Below are 18287 nucleotides of genomic sequence, written 5' to 3'. Positions count from 1 at the left end.
GGGGGAAAGAAACAAAACAAGCACCTCAGTCGTATGAAATGCTCCTACCGCGAAACAAGAAGCTCACGGCTTTAATGTCTGCTTCTTTTTTCCAATTTTGCTATTTGTTCCACTGTTTGGAGGAGGAGAGTCAGAAAGTACGGGGTGCAGATCCGCAGAAAGATGCTGCTGAACACGAAGTGCTGCTGATGCACAGAGAGGAGGAGACAGACGCTCAGCGTGTGTGTGTGTGTGTGTGTGCGTGTGTGTTATCAGCCTGATAGGCTCCGCACACAGCGGGAAACAGGCTGTCAACAACACTGGACAAGAACTAACAATGAACTCGCCCTTTCTCTACTCCACATAAGCATATCTTCTTAACCGACACGCTCTGCTTGTATTAGAATCGGGGTCAAAGTAATGGCGGACGAGCAGCGCCTAATTAGGCCGCTTATTATTCAGTAGTTGTTTCGTTAGCAGCCGCAACAGTTTCCCGCCACTGACAGCAAAGCACAGAAAAAAACGTTAGCCAGGAAGCTAACTGGGGGTTAGCGACAAGATTAAACTGCTCATTTAGTAGGTGAGTCATTTGAGCAGTCTAACTGCCGAACAAAGGGTATAAAATCATTATTACTACTTTAAATGTAAACTAATATCACAGCCATTTATTTAAAAAATAATTTAGGTTAGCATGAAGCCAGAGTTTCCTTACAAATTTTGCTAAAATTGATAGCGAATTTTAAAAATGTTATCATTTTGCTCTTAAAAATTATGAATGGATTAGATTTATGCAGCGCTTTTCTATATACTTTATTGATCCCAAGGGGAAAATAAATCAAAATAAAAACGTATAGAAAAGTATACCTATCATAGTGCGAAAAACAGTATTCTGTCTATTCCAGGATTTTAACAAAGGATATTGATGTGTCTATATAAAAAAAATGTCTAAATGATACATATGAAACATGTCAAACCCAAAAATCTTAACAGGATGTTGTCTTTTTTTATTTTTATTTTTTACCATGACTGTATACTATGTCATCAAAGATAAGTTTAAAAATTAGAAATAACCTTTGAAAGCAGATGTCTGAAGTCAAGTTACCATAATTCCATTCAAAATCACCAGTGGTGCAATTGTTGCTGTCAACACTTTCTACTACCACCATTGGTCAATACATTTATCATTAAGGTTGGAGTAAACAGGGACAGAGATCCCGTCAGTTCACCTCAGTTTTTTAACAGGATTTTATCATTTCGGTCTGAAATGATATGTATACATTTCCTAATCATGGGAAATGTATATCATTCCTATGATATGCCTGATTTAAATTTTTATTGGATTCCCCAATATATATTGTATTACTTTATAATCCAATATATTGAGAGCTTTATCATGTATTTAAAAATATTGATTTATTCATTTGATATATTTATTTTCAATTTATTCAGATAATTAAACATAGCATTGTATTAAAAAAATGTATTAATATGACTGATTTGTGTCACTGTAAGGCTTATGTAGAAGGAAAACTACCCAAAAAGTGGGAGGGAGGAAAAAGGAGATGGAAGGTAATATCATTTATGTCTTTAAATGATGGCCATCAGTTATTTTACTGCTGGTTATAGACTAACTTGTAAGATTATCCCGTCCCTGGTTCAGGCAAGGCTGTCAGGTGGCGTGCTTACTGATGGTTAACTGATAAAATGCACACAATAACACAAGGAGATTCCTAGAATAACTTTGACATCTGATAAGTTAACAAATGTGCTAGATATACAAGTTCAAAGTAAAAGAAGGATCTTTAATAAATTTAAGTTTAGGCTCTTTTCCTAAAAAAAGAACGTTTTCCTGTACTTTCATTAACAGAAAATAATCATGTGTTGCTGCTCTGAAAGGTAGTGTTAATGCTGCTTATCTGTTTGTTTTTTTTAGGTATTCTTACAGGAAGAAAATGGAAACAATCCCCCTTGAGGAAATCAGTCCTCAAACAGAGCCCACTTCCCCGCCCTCCCCAAAACGAGCAAGGACAGACTGCGCTGCGACAGAAGACCTCCACAGGAACAGCAGGTTCAACTCTTCACAGCTTCAGATGTCTCAGGATGCGATTAGCAGCTTATCGACGAATAACCTCCAGGAGACCGACGGCCTGATAATAGCAAAGAGTGGGCAGTATCATGATGAAAACCTCATAGGCCTTCCTTCAGATCTTACTCCTGCTTCTCATGTGACTTCAGAGTCAAATGAGGTGTGCGTGAGTGTTGAGAGAGAGGAGAAGTCTTTTGTTACCGAAACAGACGAGCGAAGTCCCGCCAGCAACAGCACACCCAGTCTTCCCGTCTGTAAACAGCTGGAGAAGTTGCTCAAGGATGAAAATCCTGCCGTCTGTCTTCAGAATGACGGGAATGATGGGAATCTTGGGACTTGGGCTCAAACTCAACCCAGTCTCGTCCAGGCAGTTACCTTCTGTTCACATCAGGCGGCTGACACAGATTTCTGTCATGCTTTCAGCCAACTGGCGGATGCTGCAGAGGGTGATCTGAAGAGAGAGGAGGCACCTCTGAGGAGTCCTACATCCTCCTCCCAAGATGCTCTCCTACTCTGCTCAAATGTTGAAGCAGATCATTCTCAGAAATCTGACCATCAGATTCCTGAAAATGTCTCCGACATAGAAACAAAAGGTCAAGGGAGCAAAATGTTTGTCAATTCTTCTGAGGGATTGATTCCTTGCTGTGAGTTTGAGTCAGGCACAACCACATCATCTGAAAATGTGAGTTTTCAGGAGCACAACTATGTAGTAGAGGCAGAGATTCCAGCAGCTGTTAGAATCAGTCAAGAGGCTGCCAAAGGAGATAATGAGGCTGGCGCATTCTGTGTAATTGACCCTGTAATCTGGAGTGAAATTGATGAGGAGGTTGAACGACTGCTCTGTAACTCAGACGGCGCTGCAGGTGGAGAATTATCTCCGTTAGTTGAGGTCTGCGACATTGAAGCAACTTATCCACCTTGTTCTGAAGCCAGAACATCACTGGATTCAGTTCCAGACCAGACAGAGCAGCTTCAGAGAGATGGAAATAAGATTAGCACAAACAGCTCGATGCAAGACCAGACCGACAATGAGGGCAAATCTAGTCCTGCATTTGCAGAAGATGATGGAACTGGAGAGATCTGCGATACGGCGAGAAGTCAGCTGAAAGTTGCTGTCAGCCCTGACCACATGGAGATGCCTGAGCTGGAATACTCGCGCGGCAAAACTGACGAAGTGGAAGAGATTGCTGGGTTCATACAAAGTCATTCTCCAAAAGAAACAGAAACCTACGAATTGAGGAATTTAGAATCGGAGTGGCAAAATAAACAAGGAGATTGCAACAGTAACCAGAAAGAAGGAGAAACACAAAAACATGGCAGCAATCTCAAAAGTATTGACAACGAACAAGAAAATGAGCTCGGTGAAGCTTTTGGGGCCAATATTTGCGTAACCTATGTGACGACTGAAGGCAAGGAACAAAATCAGAAGGTAAAAGTTGGCAGAGAAATAAACATAGATGAGCAGGGGACTGGGGAGTGCATGCAGAAGCAAAGTGAGTTAGAAGACGACATTAGGGAAGAGTCCCCCATTCAAGATGTTAGTGAATGGGCAGAGAACAGGTTGAGTTTTTATAATGGAGAAGATCCAGAACAAAGTCTAGGTAGCTTCACTCACGATGTGTCCACGCTCCACACCGTTCCTCCTACGACTGATGCGGTGGTTCCGTGCCCATCTCAAAATGCTCTGCATGGCTTCAGATATTTTTCATCGGACTTCACTCCCGGCAAGGATGCGCTCGGCAGGTTTGACACGTTTGAAAAGATCAAACTCTTTCCAGATGACGATGATGGTGCCACAGAGCTCCTGAACACACCCCAGGAAGAACAAGAACACCACATGCAAGTGGCAGAGAGCGAGATCAATGAGAAGACACTTGAAGATAAGGAGAACACAGAGAACGGATTTGTCTCCAGTTTTTCCAGTTCTAATGAAGTCCCAAACTTCACCCCATTCCTAGATAAAGAGCCGAACAGCCGATCAACCAATGATTCCTCTCACTGCTCACATGATGAGTTGAACCCACAGTCAGAGTCTTCTGCTGTTCCTACCGACCCTGATGGGCCCTCTTGTGATCTAAGCACCAACTTTGACTTTGAAATGGAGGAACAGTTCGGTAGGGTTTTACAGGAGCTCAACTTGTTCTTTGATATCAGTAGAAACGAATTCACAAGGCCGCCCTCGCCTGATTTACCCGAGCCCTCAGTGGACCACTCTACCAAAGTCCTGAGTAGCCCTGAACTGAAATGCTACGCTCACACGTCAACAGGTAACTGTGTTGAAAGATCAGTGATTTTGTGGTTTTCTTGTTACTATTTTATTGAATATGTTTGTACATTGCACCATTCCTTGCATTCCCTTGGATCTTTTTAAGATATTTTACTGGGATTTTAGACAGTAGACCAACACAGGCAACAGGGAAGCTGGTCATAGATTATGGGAAGTAGGGTAGAGCTAAATCTTGGACAATCCTGGAATAAAGCCTGGGTAACACTTTATTTGAAGGGGTGTGCATCAGACTGATATATGCATAAGGTTGACATGCATGTTTGTGACATGTTATGTAAACATGAAATAACACCTGTTATGAACATGAAGGAATCTTCATGATTGTGACTAAATAATTACGCTTTAAATGCAAAGTTGCATAAAAGCCAAAGCCCGTTTCAGGTCACAAAAGTCATAAGCCTGGATCTGAAGTTGCTCTTCCAACAGAACAGCCAGATTTCAATGTTTCATAGATCACAGCATGTAGAGTGGACTGGAATCAGTGGCGAGACTTTAAATTGGATGTTCATGGACTCTCTCCATCCAGCCTGAATGAGTTTGAGGTATTTTGCTAAGAAAAATGGCCAAAAGTCTTAGGGTGTATTCACACTGGCCCTGTTTGGGCAGCTTTAATGAAACTCTAGCTGCCTAAAAAGTCCAGTTCATTTGGGGAGGTGTGAATGCGCAATTGAACTTTAATGCAAACCAAAAAAGCGAACTCTGGTCTGCCTAAAAACCTAGTCCAGTGCTAGCGGGATAAATGGCACATGGTATTTTACCAAAGATAAAAGCAAAAACATACAACTGCTAAAATCTGACAGCACTCTATGTTTTTTTTACACTTAATGAATAAGAAAGTTGCCCTCAGTGTCTTTTTCTGAGGTTTTTGTGTCGTTTCCTTCGGTGGTTGTTGGTGCAGCGCCACCACAGGTGAGGAAGGGGACAGGTTTTTCAAAGTGTTTGGTCCGTTTGACTCAGTGCAGTGAGAGCGAACAGCGAAGTGTCAGGTATGAAAACACCCTCAGTCTTCAGGTGTGCAAAGCTGGTAGAGATTTGCTCCAAAACACTGAGCTCCACATGGTGTTTCTATAAAGTATTGACTCATAGGGTTGAACACAAACGCACACTTGTCGGATTCTTGTTTGTTTTCTTTCCACTTTACATTTATTCACCACATTGGTCTCATAAAATCCCAATAAAACATTTAAAGTTTGTCGTTATGACATGGCTTATGTGATTAGGTTCAATGTGATATGAATACTTTCACCAGGTTAGATGGTATTTTAATATCTATACGAAGAACACTCATGCATCTATAGCTATTCCCCCATCAGATATAATGTGGTAATATTCAAACTCTTGAGGTATAAAGAGAAACAATAATATCTGCTGTTCTTGGTCTCAGTGGTAAAACAAACCAGAGACTGGTGTGTGTAATATATCATATGCCAGAAACAGGCGAGGAAGGTGAGTGCAAAGGATCAAGATTCGTGTAGAAAGGGTAAATAATATGTAAACCATCTGAGCCATAGAATAACATTTAGATTCAGCCATACAGTGATTATTTATTGGACTCCAGAGAGGTCAGTTGTCTCGTGTCCATTTTTAGATAAAGCTGTTGAAGACCACGGCCTGTTGATGTGTGGACTTGATCCAGTCGTCTCCTGTCCGGTTATCAGGAGTGATGGCGAACAGGAAGTACCTCTCAACAGAAACCTGGAGCAGGAACCATCGATGGACACCACAGAGAAGAGCAAAGGTTAGATCTAAACGTACACGTGAGTTTTCTGACTCATATGTACAAAATTTATAAAAACTGAAAATTTCCCTTGCAGATACTGCTTGTAATATATCTTTCCACCATCTATCCATCCATCCATCCATCCATCCATCCATCCATCCATCCATCCATCCATCCATCCATCCATCGCCTGATTTTAACAGATTATATTTGTAGACCCTGACAGCTGTAGAAATATCCATCATTGTTTCATAGAGGTCTTTTACTCTATACTAAAAGGCTCAAAATCACTGAAAACTCTGTAAATTTTGAAAAGTGTCAGAATGTAAGCTTTGACCAGTCCTGACTTGTGATCATGTTGTTTTCAGAGTCCCAAGAGGCGGAGCAGAAAGTTAAAGTTTGGTCTCCATCCTTCATGCGTCTGCCTGACTTGGAGCAGCTGAGCCACAGTGAGTTTCATTTTTAAGCTGTGACTCATGCCTTTTATATATTTGCCAAATCCAGGATGGCTTATCACAGGAGGTGTGGGAGATTTTCACATCAGAGAGAAAAGTTGTCAAAATGAAATTGGCAGGTGTAGAAAAATATCACATCTTCATTACAAATAGCCTGGTGCAAATGAGGTGCATCAAACCCTGTTGAAACAACATAGATTAAGGTTTTATACATGAAAATCCCCATTAACAGCAGTAGAAACAAATCCTCTTCTTCATTACCAGTCTGATGGCATCTGCTCAAAGTAAAGCTGTCTTTAAATATTTAAAATCTTCAAAGTGAAGTTTTAAAATCTTTTCAAATCGAATGCAGTATTTACACTGTATAACAAAATGTTCCAACAAACACACGCTCTTTAGGTCCATTCACACCAACCCTTTGTAGTCCGCTTTAATCCAACTCCAGTCCGTTTGCCTACACCAAAAGCGTCAGGCGTGTCTGGTTTACATTCAAAGTCTATGTGGAGGAGTTTGACGCGTCAAGAGCGTCCAACGGAAAACAACAGCTCATCGCGCCTCCATATAGACTTTGAACATTAACCAGATGCGCAAAACACCAGGTGTAGAGCAAAATGTCAACCGTCTGCATTCAAAGTGCACACACGTCGAACTCAAAGCATCGGACGCGTTTTTGAAGCATGTAACACTTTTGGTGTGAACGCACCATAACTCTGGTGCACCTAAAAGCTTAGGACAGTTCAGTTAAAGTCAATTGTGGCGCGGTTTTAATGCGTATGTGAACGCCAAACAGACCAAATACTGCTACAAAAGCAGGAAGAGGACAACAAGGCAGGGCATTCTGGGTAAATCCAACCAAAACAACCATGGGAGTCTGACGCTACTGTGAGAAATGGCTCATGGTCTTTCACCAAACACAAAAGTGAAACCCTACAACCGCTAAAATCTGACGCCACTCCATTTTTGTTTAAATTCATGAAGAAGAAAGTTGTGCTCAGTGTCTTCTTCTGAGGTTTTCATGTCGTTTCCTTCAGTAGTTCTTGGTGCAGCGCCCCCACAGGCTGTGAGGGGAACAGGTTTTTCAAAGAGTTTGGTTTGTTTGACGCAGTGCAGCGTGAAAACAAACTGTACCAGCAGAAACTGAAACAAATGTTATAATTTTGATCCCCTATTGAACCATGCCTTCCATATTAGTTGTGAAAACACCTTTAAAAGCAGCAGGAACGCTGTGTACACAGAGTTCAACTCCAGCACTCCCTTTGTCTGCAGGACCACCAGAGCTACCCAGGAGGCTGGAGCCTTTGAGGACGTGCACGCGGCCAATCAGGGTTGGACTTTCAAAACGAGCCAAGACCAAACAGCTCCACCACGCACATCCATACAAATAAATACGGAGACCCGGAGGGTGTTGTTTGACCAAATGATGTTGTCAGGGTTCTGTTTTGGTTTCGACGTTCAAGAGGTGTGATGTTGTTGTCTCTGGTTATTTAACAAGGTTCTGCTGTCGGTTCTGGTTTCCTTCTGTCACAATGTGGCGTTTGTCACATTTAGCAGCTGTGGTGGTTGGGCGTGTGTTACCAGCTGAGTAAAACAGCAGCAGCTTGGTGCTGCTTGAAGTAAAATCTACTTATTTATTTATTTATATGTAATATTTAACTATTTAAATCTTCCCTGTTGTAATGTTTACGTTGTATTTTTAATGCATTTTATTGTATTAAGACAGTTTTCATAACAGAAGGCATATTTGCTGTAGGTCCATATTGTTCCTGTAATGTGTGGGTGTATTCTGACAGTTTTCATTAGAGTGATGATGTTCTTTGTGTGTTCTGTTATTTTTACCATTAAATGAGCTTCGTTGTGTCTAACATAGCACAAACCTTAATCAAATTCTTTCTTGTCTTTGACTATGTAGAAAGAGTATAGTGTTTGAATAAGCTAGTTGAGAAGATCTCCAGGGTTCCTCTGTGGTCTTTAAGCCATGTAAAATGGTGGAATTAGATTTTAATATTCATTTAATTTACCCCCAAAAATCATTCTCTTTTTTTTATATTGTCATTGGTTAAACGTCTTGTATTATTTTCCTATCCCTTCAAAATGGTAACCTACTTTTCTCTTTAAATCTAAACATAACATCAACATTTGCGGCTCCCGTGTGACAAAGTGTGAAAAACCTCAAAGGGCTTCAATACTTTTGCAAGGTACTTCATGACTTGCCAGAATTGTACTGGTTGATCATTCCCAACTAGTTTGCTAGAAAAAAAAATCTTATTTAATAATTAATTCAGGAATTTATTGAAAAAGAATAAAACAAAGGCAGGTTTCTGCTGCACAAAAAGTCTTGAAATTTGATTATTTGGTAAGTCGTTTAAATCTACAGAGAAAAATTGTTTGAGTCGTTCTTTCTTCACTAAGTCCAGCCTCTTTAGCTTTATTTCCTCTTAAGTTGAACTTGAAATCCTGCTGCATTCACTGTACCTGAAAAGGTGGGATATTCTTGATCTGCTGTACATTTTGCGATGAACAACAAATATTGAAAGAAATGAGCAAATAAGATTTACCAGCTCTTTTTTTTTTTAGATTTAATTGAAACGATACGGGGATGAAATGTTACATGTTGCTGAGTGCGTTGGGGGTTTTCTTTGTTTGTTTTTGGAGCCATTTTGAGCAGCGGGATGTTGGAGAATCACTCCCTCCCCCCCACCATGCCACTTCCAGGTCCTAATCATGGCTTTAAATGGAAACAGTCGGGCTTTCCTGTCAGCAAATGGAGCTTGGGGTGGCATTTTGTTTCTGCGGGATGGCTGCCTCAGCTGGCAGACGGCAGAGTCACAAATCAAAATGAAACAAGGAAAAAGGGGGACGGCTCTCCAAAAATAATTCAATTCTGCCGTTGCTCATTCCATCTGCCCCTTAATCAGGCATCGTCGGTCAATTCTGGGAGAAATTATTTACAAAGACTTTTCCAGTGTTGAACATGTCAGCACAGGCTGGTCGGTTGGTTTATTATTATTATCACCTTTCTCTTTTATACCTTCAAAATAGATCATTTCCTATTTCTAATCAAAAGTTCAGGTTTAATTTTTTCCCCCCCTTTAATTGGAAAACATTCCCCGCCCCACTTCCTGGTATTTCATCTGTCCTTATTGATTACGTGAGCCGGTAATGCTCTAGTTTTAGTAACAGTTCACTTGAAGCACACTGGGGGAGGGAAGGGCACATATGCTTTATTACATAACAGCCACATTTCAGAATTACAGAATAATGAGCCATTGACATATACGTATGCAACATTAGTGGGACATTGTTTCCAGTTTGTTGCCGAGGAACTTATTTGAGCTCCGTGTTAGGGGAATTCATAAATAGATTGTTCGAACAACAACTGCTGCAGCCTGAAAAAACATCTGCTAATTATATTAATCTATGCAAAAAGCTTAGACCATCATCTCAAAGGTTAAAACAAGGCCAAATCAAGTAGTCAAAAAAGAGTAATATACCAATTTGTCTCGTCTAGATTCAGATATATTCACTAAGTTTGCACACACAAGAAATAGCAGGAAAACGTTGTGAGAAAGATCCATAATTGTGGGTTTATTGAAACTAATTAGTGAAGTTCAGCAGTTTATCTGTAGTTAAATTACAAACTCAAATTTCTTTGAAGTCATATTAATTATATACAACATTTTTATAACAACTGAACCCCATTGAAAACCTCCTGGTTCTTCCACCAGATATTGATGTCTGAACTCTTCCTGAGTTCAAACATTAGTGTTGTTGTTTCTAAATGAACATGAACTTGTTTTCTTTGCATTGCAAAGCGCCGCATCTTTTTCCATTATTTTGACCATTTCTCATTTTCTGCTAATGAATACAACAGCTGATTATTTACGCTTTCCTTGTCGCAGTGCTGAAGAAAACCCTGGAGTTTTTACAGCTTAAGACAATCCTGTTCATAACGAGCTCTAAAGCCTACCAGGCAGGTCATTACTGATCCTGAAATTCCTCGCACGAGAAGTGACAAACGTTACCTGAGCAACATTTGTCGTTCCATCTGTTTGAAGCGAATGAGGGAGCTAAGGCAGCAACATGAATCCACCTCTCATTATGCTGCCAGACACAAAATGGGAAATGTGTGTCGTTATAGAAAATCATCTCTCTCGTTTGTGTTTTTCATACACATTGGCAAAAAAGGGGTTTTCTTTTAGCAAACCCAGTGAGCTAATAGGAATTACATCCGCTGGGTGGTAAATGAGTCAGTTGTTTTTTTGGTTGTTTTTTTTTTGGACTGGTATAATTTTCCCCGCTGAAATTTTAGGCTTTCCCCACGATAAAAAAAGAATCCTTGCATCATCCGTCTCCTTTTATCTCAAACACCGTTCTAGATTTGTTTGGAGCTACTGCCTCTCACGCTCTTTCTCTCTCTCTATTTCTCTCTTTCTGTGTATGTGCGTGTGTGTGTGTGTGTAGCATGAAAGAAGCTTTAGAAACAGAGATGACTTCAGAGACTCAAATGAAGGCAGGGGTTTCCTATTTTTATTTTTTTTAAAGTTCCTTTCCAGGTGTCACCTTGGATCCGTCTCACAGATTACAGTCCCTTGTTAAAGTAATCCTACACTAAAAAAAGAGAGAATGGAGCTCCAACATCATAAAATGTAGTGAATTTGTTACATGAAATTGAATTAAGTTTGTCAATCTTACTTTATTTACATTTGTTTATACTGAATATATTTATTTTGATAACCTTCATTTGACTACTTGTAACAAAATTACTCTTTTTTTCAGTTGGATCACCTGTTGTGGTTTTTTAGTGTGCCTTTATAATGTGAACCTCTTCACATTATGTCAAACTACCACCAAAACATCAAATTATTGTTGTTGGGTTTTTTTTTGCTCATGCTTACTACAGATTTTTAACTGTGTGACTTTGACTGGGCCATTCAAATACATGAATTTGCTTCGATCTTTCAACTCTTCTGCTGCCTTTAACAGATTGCCTTGTCCGTTTCTAGGTTCACAAATATTTAAACTAAGACGTCTTCCTGTCTTTTCGAAAGAAAATGAAGCAAACTTAAAATGTGTCAAAATAAAAAGTTAAAAATCAGAAATGCAAATGTGTGGATCATGTCAAAAATTAACAAAAATGTATGTCAAATGTTTTTGTAATAGTTTTTTTTTTAAAAAAAACCTGCTTCTTATTTTCCCGCACAATATTCTCACGCAATTCTCATTCTTACCAACTTCATCCAGACATAAATCACAGATCCAACACAGAAAACGAGCAGAGAAGAAGTGAGGCTACACATACAGATTCATTTATTTTCATCAGGCAGGAGAGAAGAGTCCAAATAACAAAATGGGGCTTTTTTTTAATGCCCCCTCTTCATGGGTCCGTGGTGTAAAAAAGAAACACACAAGCCTATTATTACAGAGATTACTTTTGGAAACTAATAAGAAGAAATGGGCATCAGATGGCTTGACCTCAATATTTCAACACCATGCAAGAGGAGATGGAATATTATTTTAGATCTTTTCTGGCTCTCGAAGGTTAAAAAGAAAAATAACGTCGAAAAACAAGCAATGCAGAGAAAAAGCCCCAGCATTTTTTCATCAGATAAAAATAAAGGTTTGATTTTTATTTATTTTTTTTCTATGTGAGGGGAAAACAACCGCTTTATCCTCAACAAGTACGCTCTGGGGTCTTTATGTGTCCACTGCTGTCAAAAGGCTTTTTTTATGTTGTCAACAGTGTTTTCAGTGCAGCTTCGCTTATATAAGCAAAAGGAGAAGCTCTCCTGTTAAAACAATAACTCACAGTTGGTTCTGTTCAAAATGATGAGCAGTTCAGGGTATTTTCTGTATAAACACAGGAGACCCCCGGCGTTCGCAAGGGTTTGGGATCAAAGCTACTTGTGAATACTTCAAATCTGTAAATACTTGAGATCCCCTCTTAGAATGTCTGAGCTATCAAAGACGTCTTGTCTTTGAAAAGCAGAAGTGGAGCTTCCTGCACAACCAACAAGAATGCCGTGAGTGGTTTCTTGATGGTAAGTCAACAGTAAAATGCTTCTCTTTTCCAGCATCCATTGTGCATACAGCAATAGACCCATTTGACGAAACGGGCTGGAACTCTGTTTCGGTTGCTAGGTAACGCTAGGGTGCCTGTTGATTGTGACTTAATGCTTCCAGACCGAATGTATCGGCGATGATATCACCAAATTTGCAGTACCATAATTCCATCGCACTTTGCGTTATCGGAAAAATTCCAACGGTTTCTGAAAGGGGAGACGTTGCTCTTTCCAACCGGTATTGGGTTATTTTACGGTAATTTCACCATCGCTGTAGCAGGGAGTGAAATTAATCTGAGGGGCTCTCTCTTAATAGACGGTAACTTGCATAAAAAACTAGATATTCAAAGTTTCAGTTATTATGGACAAAAGGAGAACTATATTTACTCACAGGACATTTAAAGTATTGCATACAATTAAAGCAAGAAAATACGTACATCCAGGCAGCGATTTGGAACTTAGGTCTTAAAGGGTTAACAATCAGGAGGTTTTTGAAACAGCTCATCTTCCAGACAGCAAAAAATGTCAATCACTGAACAGCTTAGCACCACAATACACTACAGATCTGCTGTTGTTGTTTCAACCTTCTGGTTCTGGTTCTGCTCTGCATCCCCAGAACCAGAACCAAACATGGAGAAGGAGCATTCAGCTTCTATGAACCATAAATCTGGAACAAACTTCCAGAAAACTACAAAACAGCTGAAACACTGAGTTCCTTAAACCCACCTGTTTACAGTTACTTTTGTACCATAATAAATGAATCACTAAGCAACATTTTGATGTATAATGACGGCACTCGGCAAAATGCAATGTTTCAATTGTTGATGACTTTGTATGTAAAGCACTTTTTTATGAAATGTGCTATACAAACTTGAATGATTAATTGATTATTGAAAAAAAAAATGAGTTTTTGGGGGGGTTTAAACGGACAGTTTTTAGAAGCGGTAGAGGAAGTATAAAAATGTCCAAAATGTGAAATTTGCATAACAGGTCCTCTTCCAAACCTCTGAACAGACGCTAACCTCAACAGTTATGAACCATCCCTTTAAGCCGGCTGCAGCAGAGTGCACCACAGATTGTAGCATCCATCCAAAGCAAAATACGAACAGAACAGCAGAGCATCATCTAGCTCTTCACTTTCACTCACACACGTTCCAGACCAAGCCTCGCTATTTCCTCCCCAAGTGCAGATCAATAGCAATCACAGGGTCACAGTAGCAGAAACACACGCTCGACTCACACTAACAATACACACTCTGCTGCAGTTCAGTGCTGGACTGTAGAACCGTGAAAGTGAGCAGAACTAAATGTTTTGACTGTGTGGAATATTGTGCCGTCGCTGCCATCACGCCACACCGACCCCCCCTAGAGAGGTCCGTTTGGGAATATCCAAATATACATTCGAGCGCCGCCTCACGTACAGATCTACCCGGACCGTAGTCTCCCTGCTTTGGCGCTGAGCAGAGCTGAAAGCGGAGCGGGCCGAGAGAAAGGACAATAAGAGGATTTCACAGTCTGGTGTTATGACACAGTGCCGTGTTATTGTTTTCCCCCCCTAACCCTGAGCAGCTCTAATTAAATTGGCGATGACTGAGCAGCAGACCTGTCTGGGAGAAACAAACAGAAGCGTTGGTTGAGTAAACGGGACCCGAGCTGAGTCATGACAGCAGTTAGATCAAATAAAGAGACCCCGGTGTGGGAGGTGGGATGCTCTGCAGACAAGCTGTCCGGAGCTCTTAGCGAAGGTTTGTTGTCGCCTGTGGGCTTGGCTTGGATCCAACATTGCAACTGATGTCAAAGCCATTGATTGATGTTTTTCTTTGTTGATAATATCATTATAAATATGTCTCACGCCTTAATATGCAAGTGTATCTAAAACCCCTACATCACTGCATACAGTCCTACTTCTTTAATCTTCCTAATACAATTTACAAACAGTTTGTCGTGATTCCTTTAAGGGAAGAGCCATTCCTCCTCTCTTAAAGCTCGTCAGCTCATTAAGTTGCTGTGTAAGAAGACCAGTGGAAGTCCCACTTATTGCCGGACTGTACAACTACAGTTGTGTTAAGGTTCCCACTAGAGATGTGTCAATCAGGTTTGTTCCTGCCGATTCCGATTCCGATCACCCATGAGGGCCGATCTCGGCCGATCACAGATACCGATCACATAATTATTATTTTTTTAATCATAAGCACTACCGGTTACATTATGTGGAAAAAGGAACCATGAATTCACCTTAATTTAGACAAAAACTTGTTTTTAATAACTTTTTCCAAGAAAAAAAACGAAGCAGGCATTGTGGAAATTATACTGCTATCGGTAATACTATCTTTAACAGACTGACAACATATGAAGGCTCTGAAGAGGCTAAATAATGCAAAAAGTCAAAATAAAACCTCTCAACATTGCCAAAAGATTCAAGTATAAAATTTAACATTCAAATACAGGATCCATTATAATAAACAATCCAGAGTTACTGAATGAAAACTTCCTGATAGCATGGCGGCTAGCTGATTACTGCTAGTTCTGATTGGCTGTTTCTGACTGAGTGGAGTAATTATGCAGAACAGGGAGGAGATCGATTATTTTTTCAGAGATTATTTGTCTCATGTTAGGACAGCGAAAGTTTTAATACATATGTAAAATAAATTTTTTTAAAGTTAGATGCTGCAGCTTTAAATAGGTTCGGTGTGAGAGTCACTACCAGGTGGAGCAGAAGCGGCGCTCCGTCTGTCAAATATTACTACTTGTATCGTAGCAGCGGTTCAACAGAAGAGCAGAACCAGCGTCTTACATCGCAGCTCGAAGACTTAAATAATTTTGCAGGTTATTTGTTTAGCTTTCTGACCGTCATACTAATCCGGGTGAATGTTTGTAGCTGCTTTACCTGCTAAATGATTCTCCATATGTCTGTTTTTTACTGCAGTGAGCCTAGATGTAGCCAAACTCCGTCAAGTATGGCATTGTTTTTATGCGCAGTGATCACCGATGATATACTTTTTCACGGAAATCGGCCGATTATGATCGGTGGCCGATCGATCGGCACACCTCTAGTTCCCACTTAATCAGGTTCACTGTTGTACTCTGTGAGCCGCACAAGCTGCGTTTCCATTGACCATATAACTGCACAGTTTGACATTTCGAAAATAAATTTGCTTGATGGAAACACAACAATTCTGAAAAACTCTCATTCATCATCCTGCCGCTTTAGGATGGTGTATTTATTTTTTTGTTGTTTTTGTTTTTTGGCCATTTCGAAATTTCGCAAAACTCGTAATCAATAATCATGATGTTGCTACTGGCAGAAACCACAAAGAAAAAGGCAACAGGAAGTAGTTGGAGGATGACAGCGAAGCATGCTTTTTAATGTCTTGATGCGTGAACAAACACATTTGTGTATGATTTTAATTGGGTTTCTTATTTAATGGAAACACCGCAATTGCGAAATTGTCCTTTTGACATTAGTTGAAAATTTTGCAAACATTCGCAATGAAAGTGCAGCTACTGACTCCTCACATACCGTCAACGGACGGTTGACATTTCATAGTCGAACGTAGCATTTGTCTACATTTCTTGTGACAAATTCCTTCATTTCCCACAATGCAAATGGATGCTAGCAAGTTTGACCATTTCTTCTCCACCAATGCAGCCACCATCAGCAGTCACACCACTCATCCTACGACTATTTAGTGCTAGATCTCAACTTTATCAGCTAGGTGTTGTATACAAAACATTTTAATGTGAGCACTGTTTCCCGCCGAATATTTTACTTTATGACAGAGAGTACGTGGTTGTAAAATTTTACCTTCATGGCATGATGGCTTCTACTGTCCACAACGTCAAGTGTTGTGGGCATCAGTGAATTCTTTGAGAGAGTGATGAGACTGACAGATATTTTTGGGAGTCCAGATGAGTGTGTGGTGCCTGAATCAGGGCCGGGGCCTATCAGCTAAAAGAATGTAGGTGGAACCATTTAGTAATGGCCTGAATTAACAACAGAAATCTCCCATAATTCCATTATGGTACTTCATTACTTACATGCTTACAGTACCATTTTAATCCTCCCACACTCTGAACGCTGGCCTTTTGTGTCCCAGCTGTCTCCCGAGCTCAGATTTGATACTAAATACAACACTCTGCAGCTCAAATATGAACATTGTAGAGAAAAAAAAAGAAAAGAAAAGAAAAAAACACATTTTCATCAGAATCGGTGACAATTCAAGAGGACGTTTAAAGCCTCTAATGGATGTCCGGTGAGTGCGGAGTCGTTCCAAATTCTCTAACATGTTCATGCGGGGCCGATTAAAACAGAACACATTCAGAGTGTGCGTTCGCACTGTCACTGAGCTGACGTGAAAATGAGGGGCTGTCATGAATTCCCAGAAACCGATGACTAATCGCTCGCTGCCTCTCAGCTAACCCTGCAGGCATGATGGGAAACGGCGGTAATCTGCAGAGGATACTCACTGGGGAATTTGTCCCCCCTATCTTCGGGGGACCGCGGTTTGGTTTGTTAATCCGGGTGAAAAACAGACACCGTTTTAATGAGTTGCCTCTATTAATAAATGCTATTAACCCACAAGTCAGACGCTAAACATCACGGGCCACGAACTGGGGAGTTAATCTATTTTGGAACGACTCCCGCCGACCGACTGCTGCAGAAATGTGATGCTTTAAATAGTATGACATTAGCCTCTTCTTCTGAAAGCTGACCCCGCGTTACAACTGGGAATGTACTGAACGGAAAACGGATGCTTTTTCTGAGTAGATGTGACTGCTGCCGGCTTTCCGAGACGGTATTATCAAATATTTGATGGCTGAGGCAATCAAATAATGCTTATTCTGTTGTAGGGCCGTGGCTTAGTGCACTCGCAGTGTGATGCTTTGGAGAAGAAGGCTGCAGTCAAAAATAGATGACACATCAGCAGCTTCTCTGTTTCTGATCAGATCTAGGATTGTTTTTTTGTTGTTGTTTTTGCCGAGCTCTGTGAAAAGTTTACCTAATAGGGATGCCAGGCACACACCTCTTGTCTGGTGAATGATATTTGGACTTTTTCCTCTTGAGTAGCCAAAAACTTTTTAAACTAAATCCTTATAAAAAAAAAGGGCAGCTTTATGCATTTTCCAAGCACATAGAGCTATTTTGTACACACAGTCAAGTAACTATCCTAACTTCAGTTCAGAACACCTGTCCAAGACATAGGTAAACTATAGACTAGGGTCCGCTTAGTGGAATTTTTTTATTTTTGTAATGATTTCTATATGATTATATGGCCAAAAACAATTTTATTACAAACTTGTGGATTTTCTTTTACATAATAATATATATTTGTACAAATTCTTTATACATGCAAAAAGAAAAACAAAATTGCTCTTGGGGGCCCCCTGGTGGCTGTGATAGGTCACGTTCCACCGATAATATGAGCTGCCGTTGAAAGCACCGGTGGTACGGAGGACCAAAACCGACATAATAAGAAATAAAAGCATAAATATATGTTTTAATAAGAAATAAAAGCATAAATATATATTTAGTTTTTCCTTTTCCTTACATATGAGTTTCCGTCAATTAATGTCTATATTTTCTTTTTTATTTCCCCTAAACATGCGTTTCTGTCAAGAAAAATAGATATTTTGCTTGTCTTTTCTACTTGGTAAGTTTACAGAAAATCAGAGGAGAACTTTTCCTTCTCTGTAAAGGAAA

General features: G+C 40.1%; 1 protein-coding gene across 1 annotated transcript; it reads left to right on the top strand.

The window, feature by feature from the left end:
• The first annotated feature begins 1931 nt into the window (after window positions 1-1931).
• On the top strand, window positions 1932-8083 carry LOC106921728 (uncharacterized). The gene is made up of 4 exons (XM_014993584.2): window positions 1932-4332; window positions 5941-6090; window positions 6441-6521; window positions 7794-8083. Exons 1-4 carry the CDS (start codon window positions 1932-1934, stop codon window positions 7910-7912), a joined length of 2751 nt encoding a protein of 916 aa, XP_014849070.2. The 3' UTR covers window positions 7913-8083.
• Window positions 8084-18287: the final 10204 nt, after the last annotated feature.

Source organism: Poecilia mexicana, unplaced genomic scaffold, assembly GCF_051168715.1.
Source record: "Poecilia mexicana isolate PSO_F unplaced genomic scaffold, ASM5116871v1 scaffold_21, whole genome shotgun sequence".
Lineage (NCBI taxonomy): Eukaryota > Metazoa > Chordata > Actinopteri > Cyprinodontiformes > Poeciliidae > Poecilia > Poecilia mexicana.
The sequence above is the reverse complement of the archived record's forward strand: the minus strand, read 5'-3'. Positions and strand labels throughout refer to the sequence as shown.

Bases quoted from the DNA above. Each gene is read 5' to 3' on its own strand.
- LOC106921728 (XM_014993584.2), top strand. From the start codon at position 1,932: ATGGAAACAATCCCCCTTGAGGAAATCAGTCCTCAAACAGAGCCCACT. The intron at 4,333-5,940 runs GTAACTGTGTTG...GTCCATTTTTAG, and splicing joins CTACGCTCACACGTCAACAG to ATAAAGCTGTTGAAGACCAC. The intron at 6,522-7,793 runs GTGAGTTTCATT...CTTTGTCTGCAG, and splicing joins CTTGGAGCAGCTGAGCCACA to GACCACCAGAGCTACCCAGG.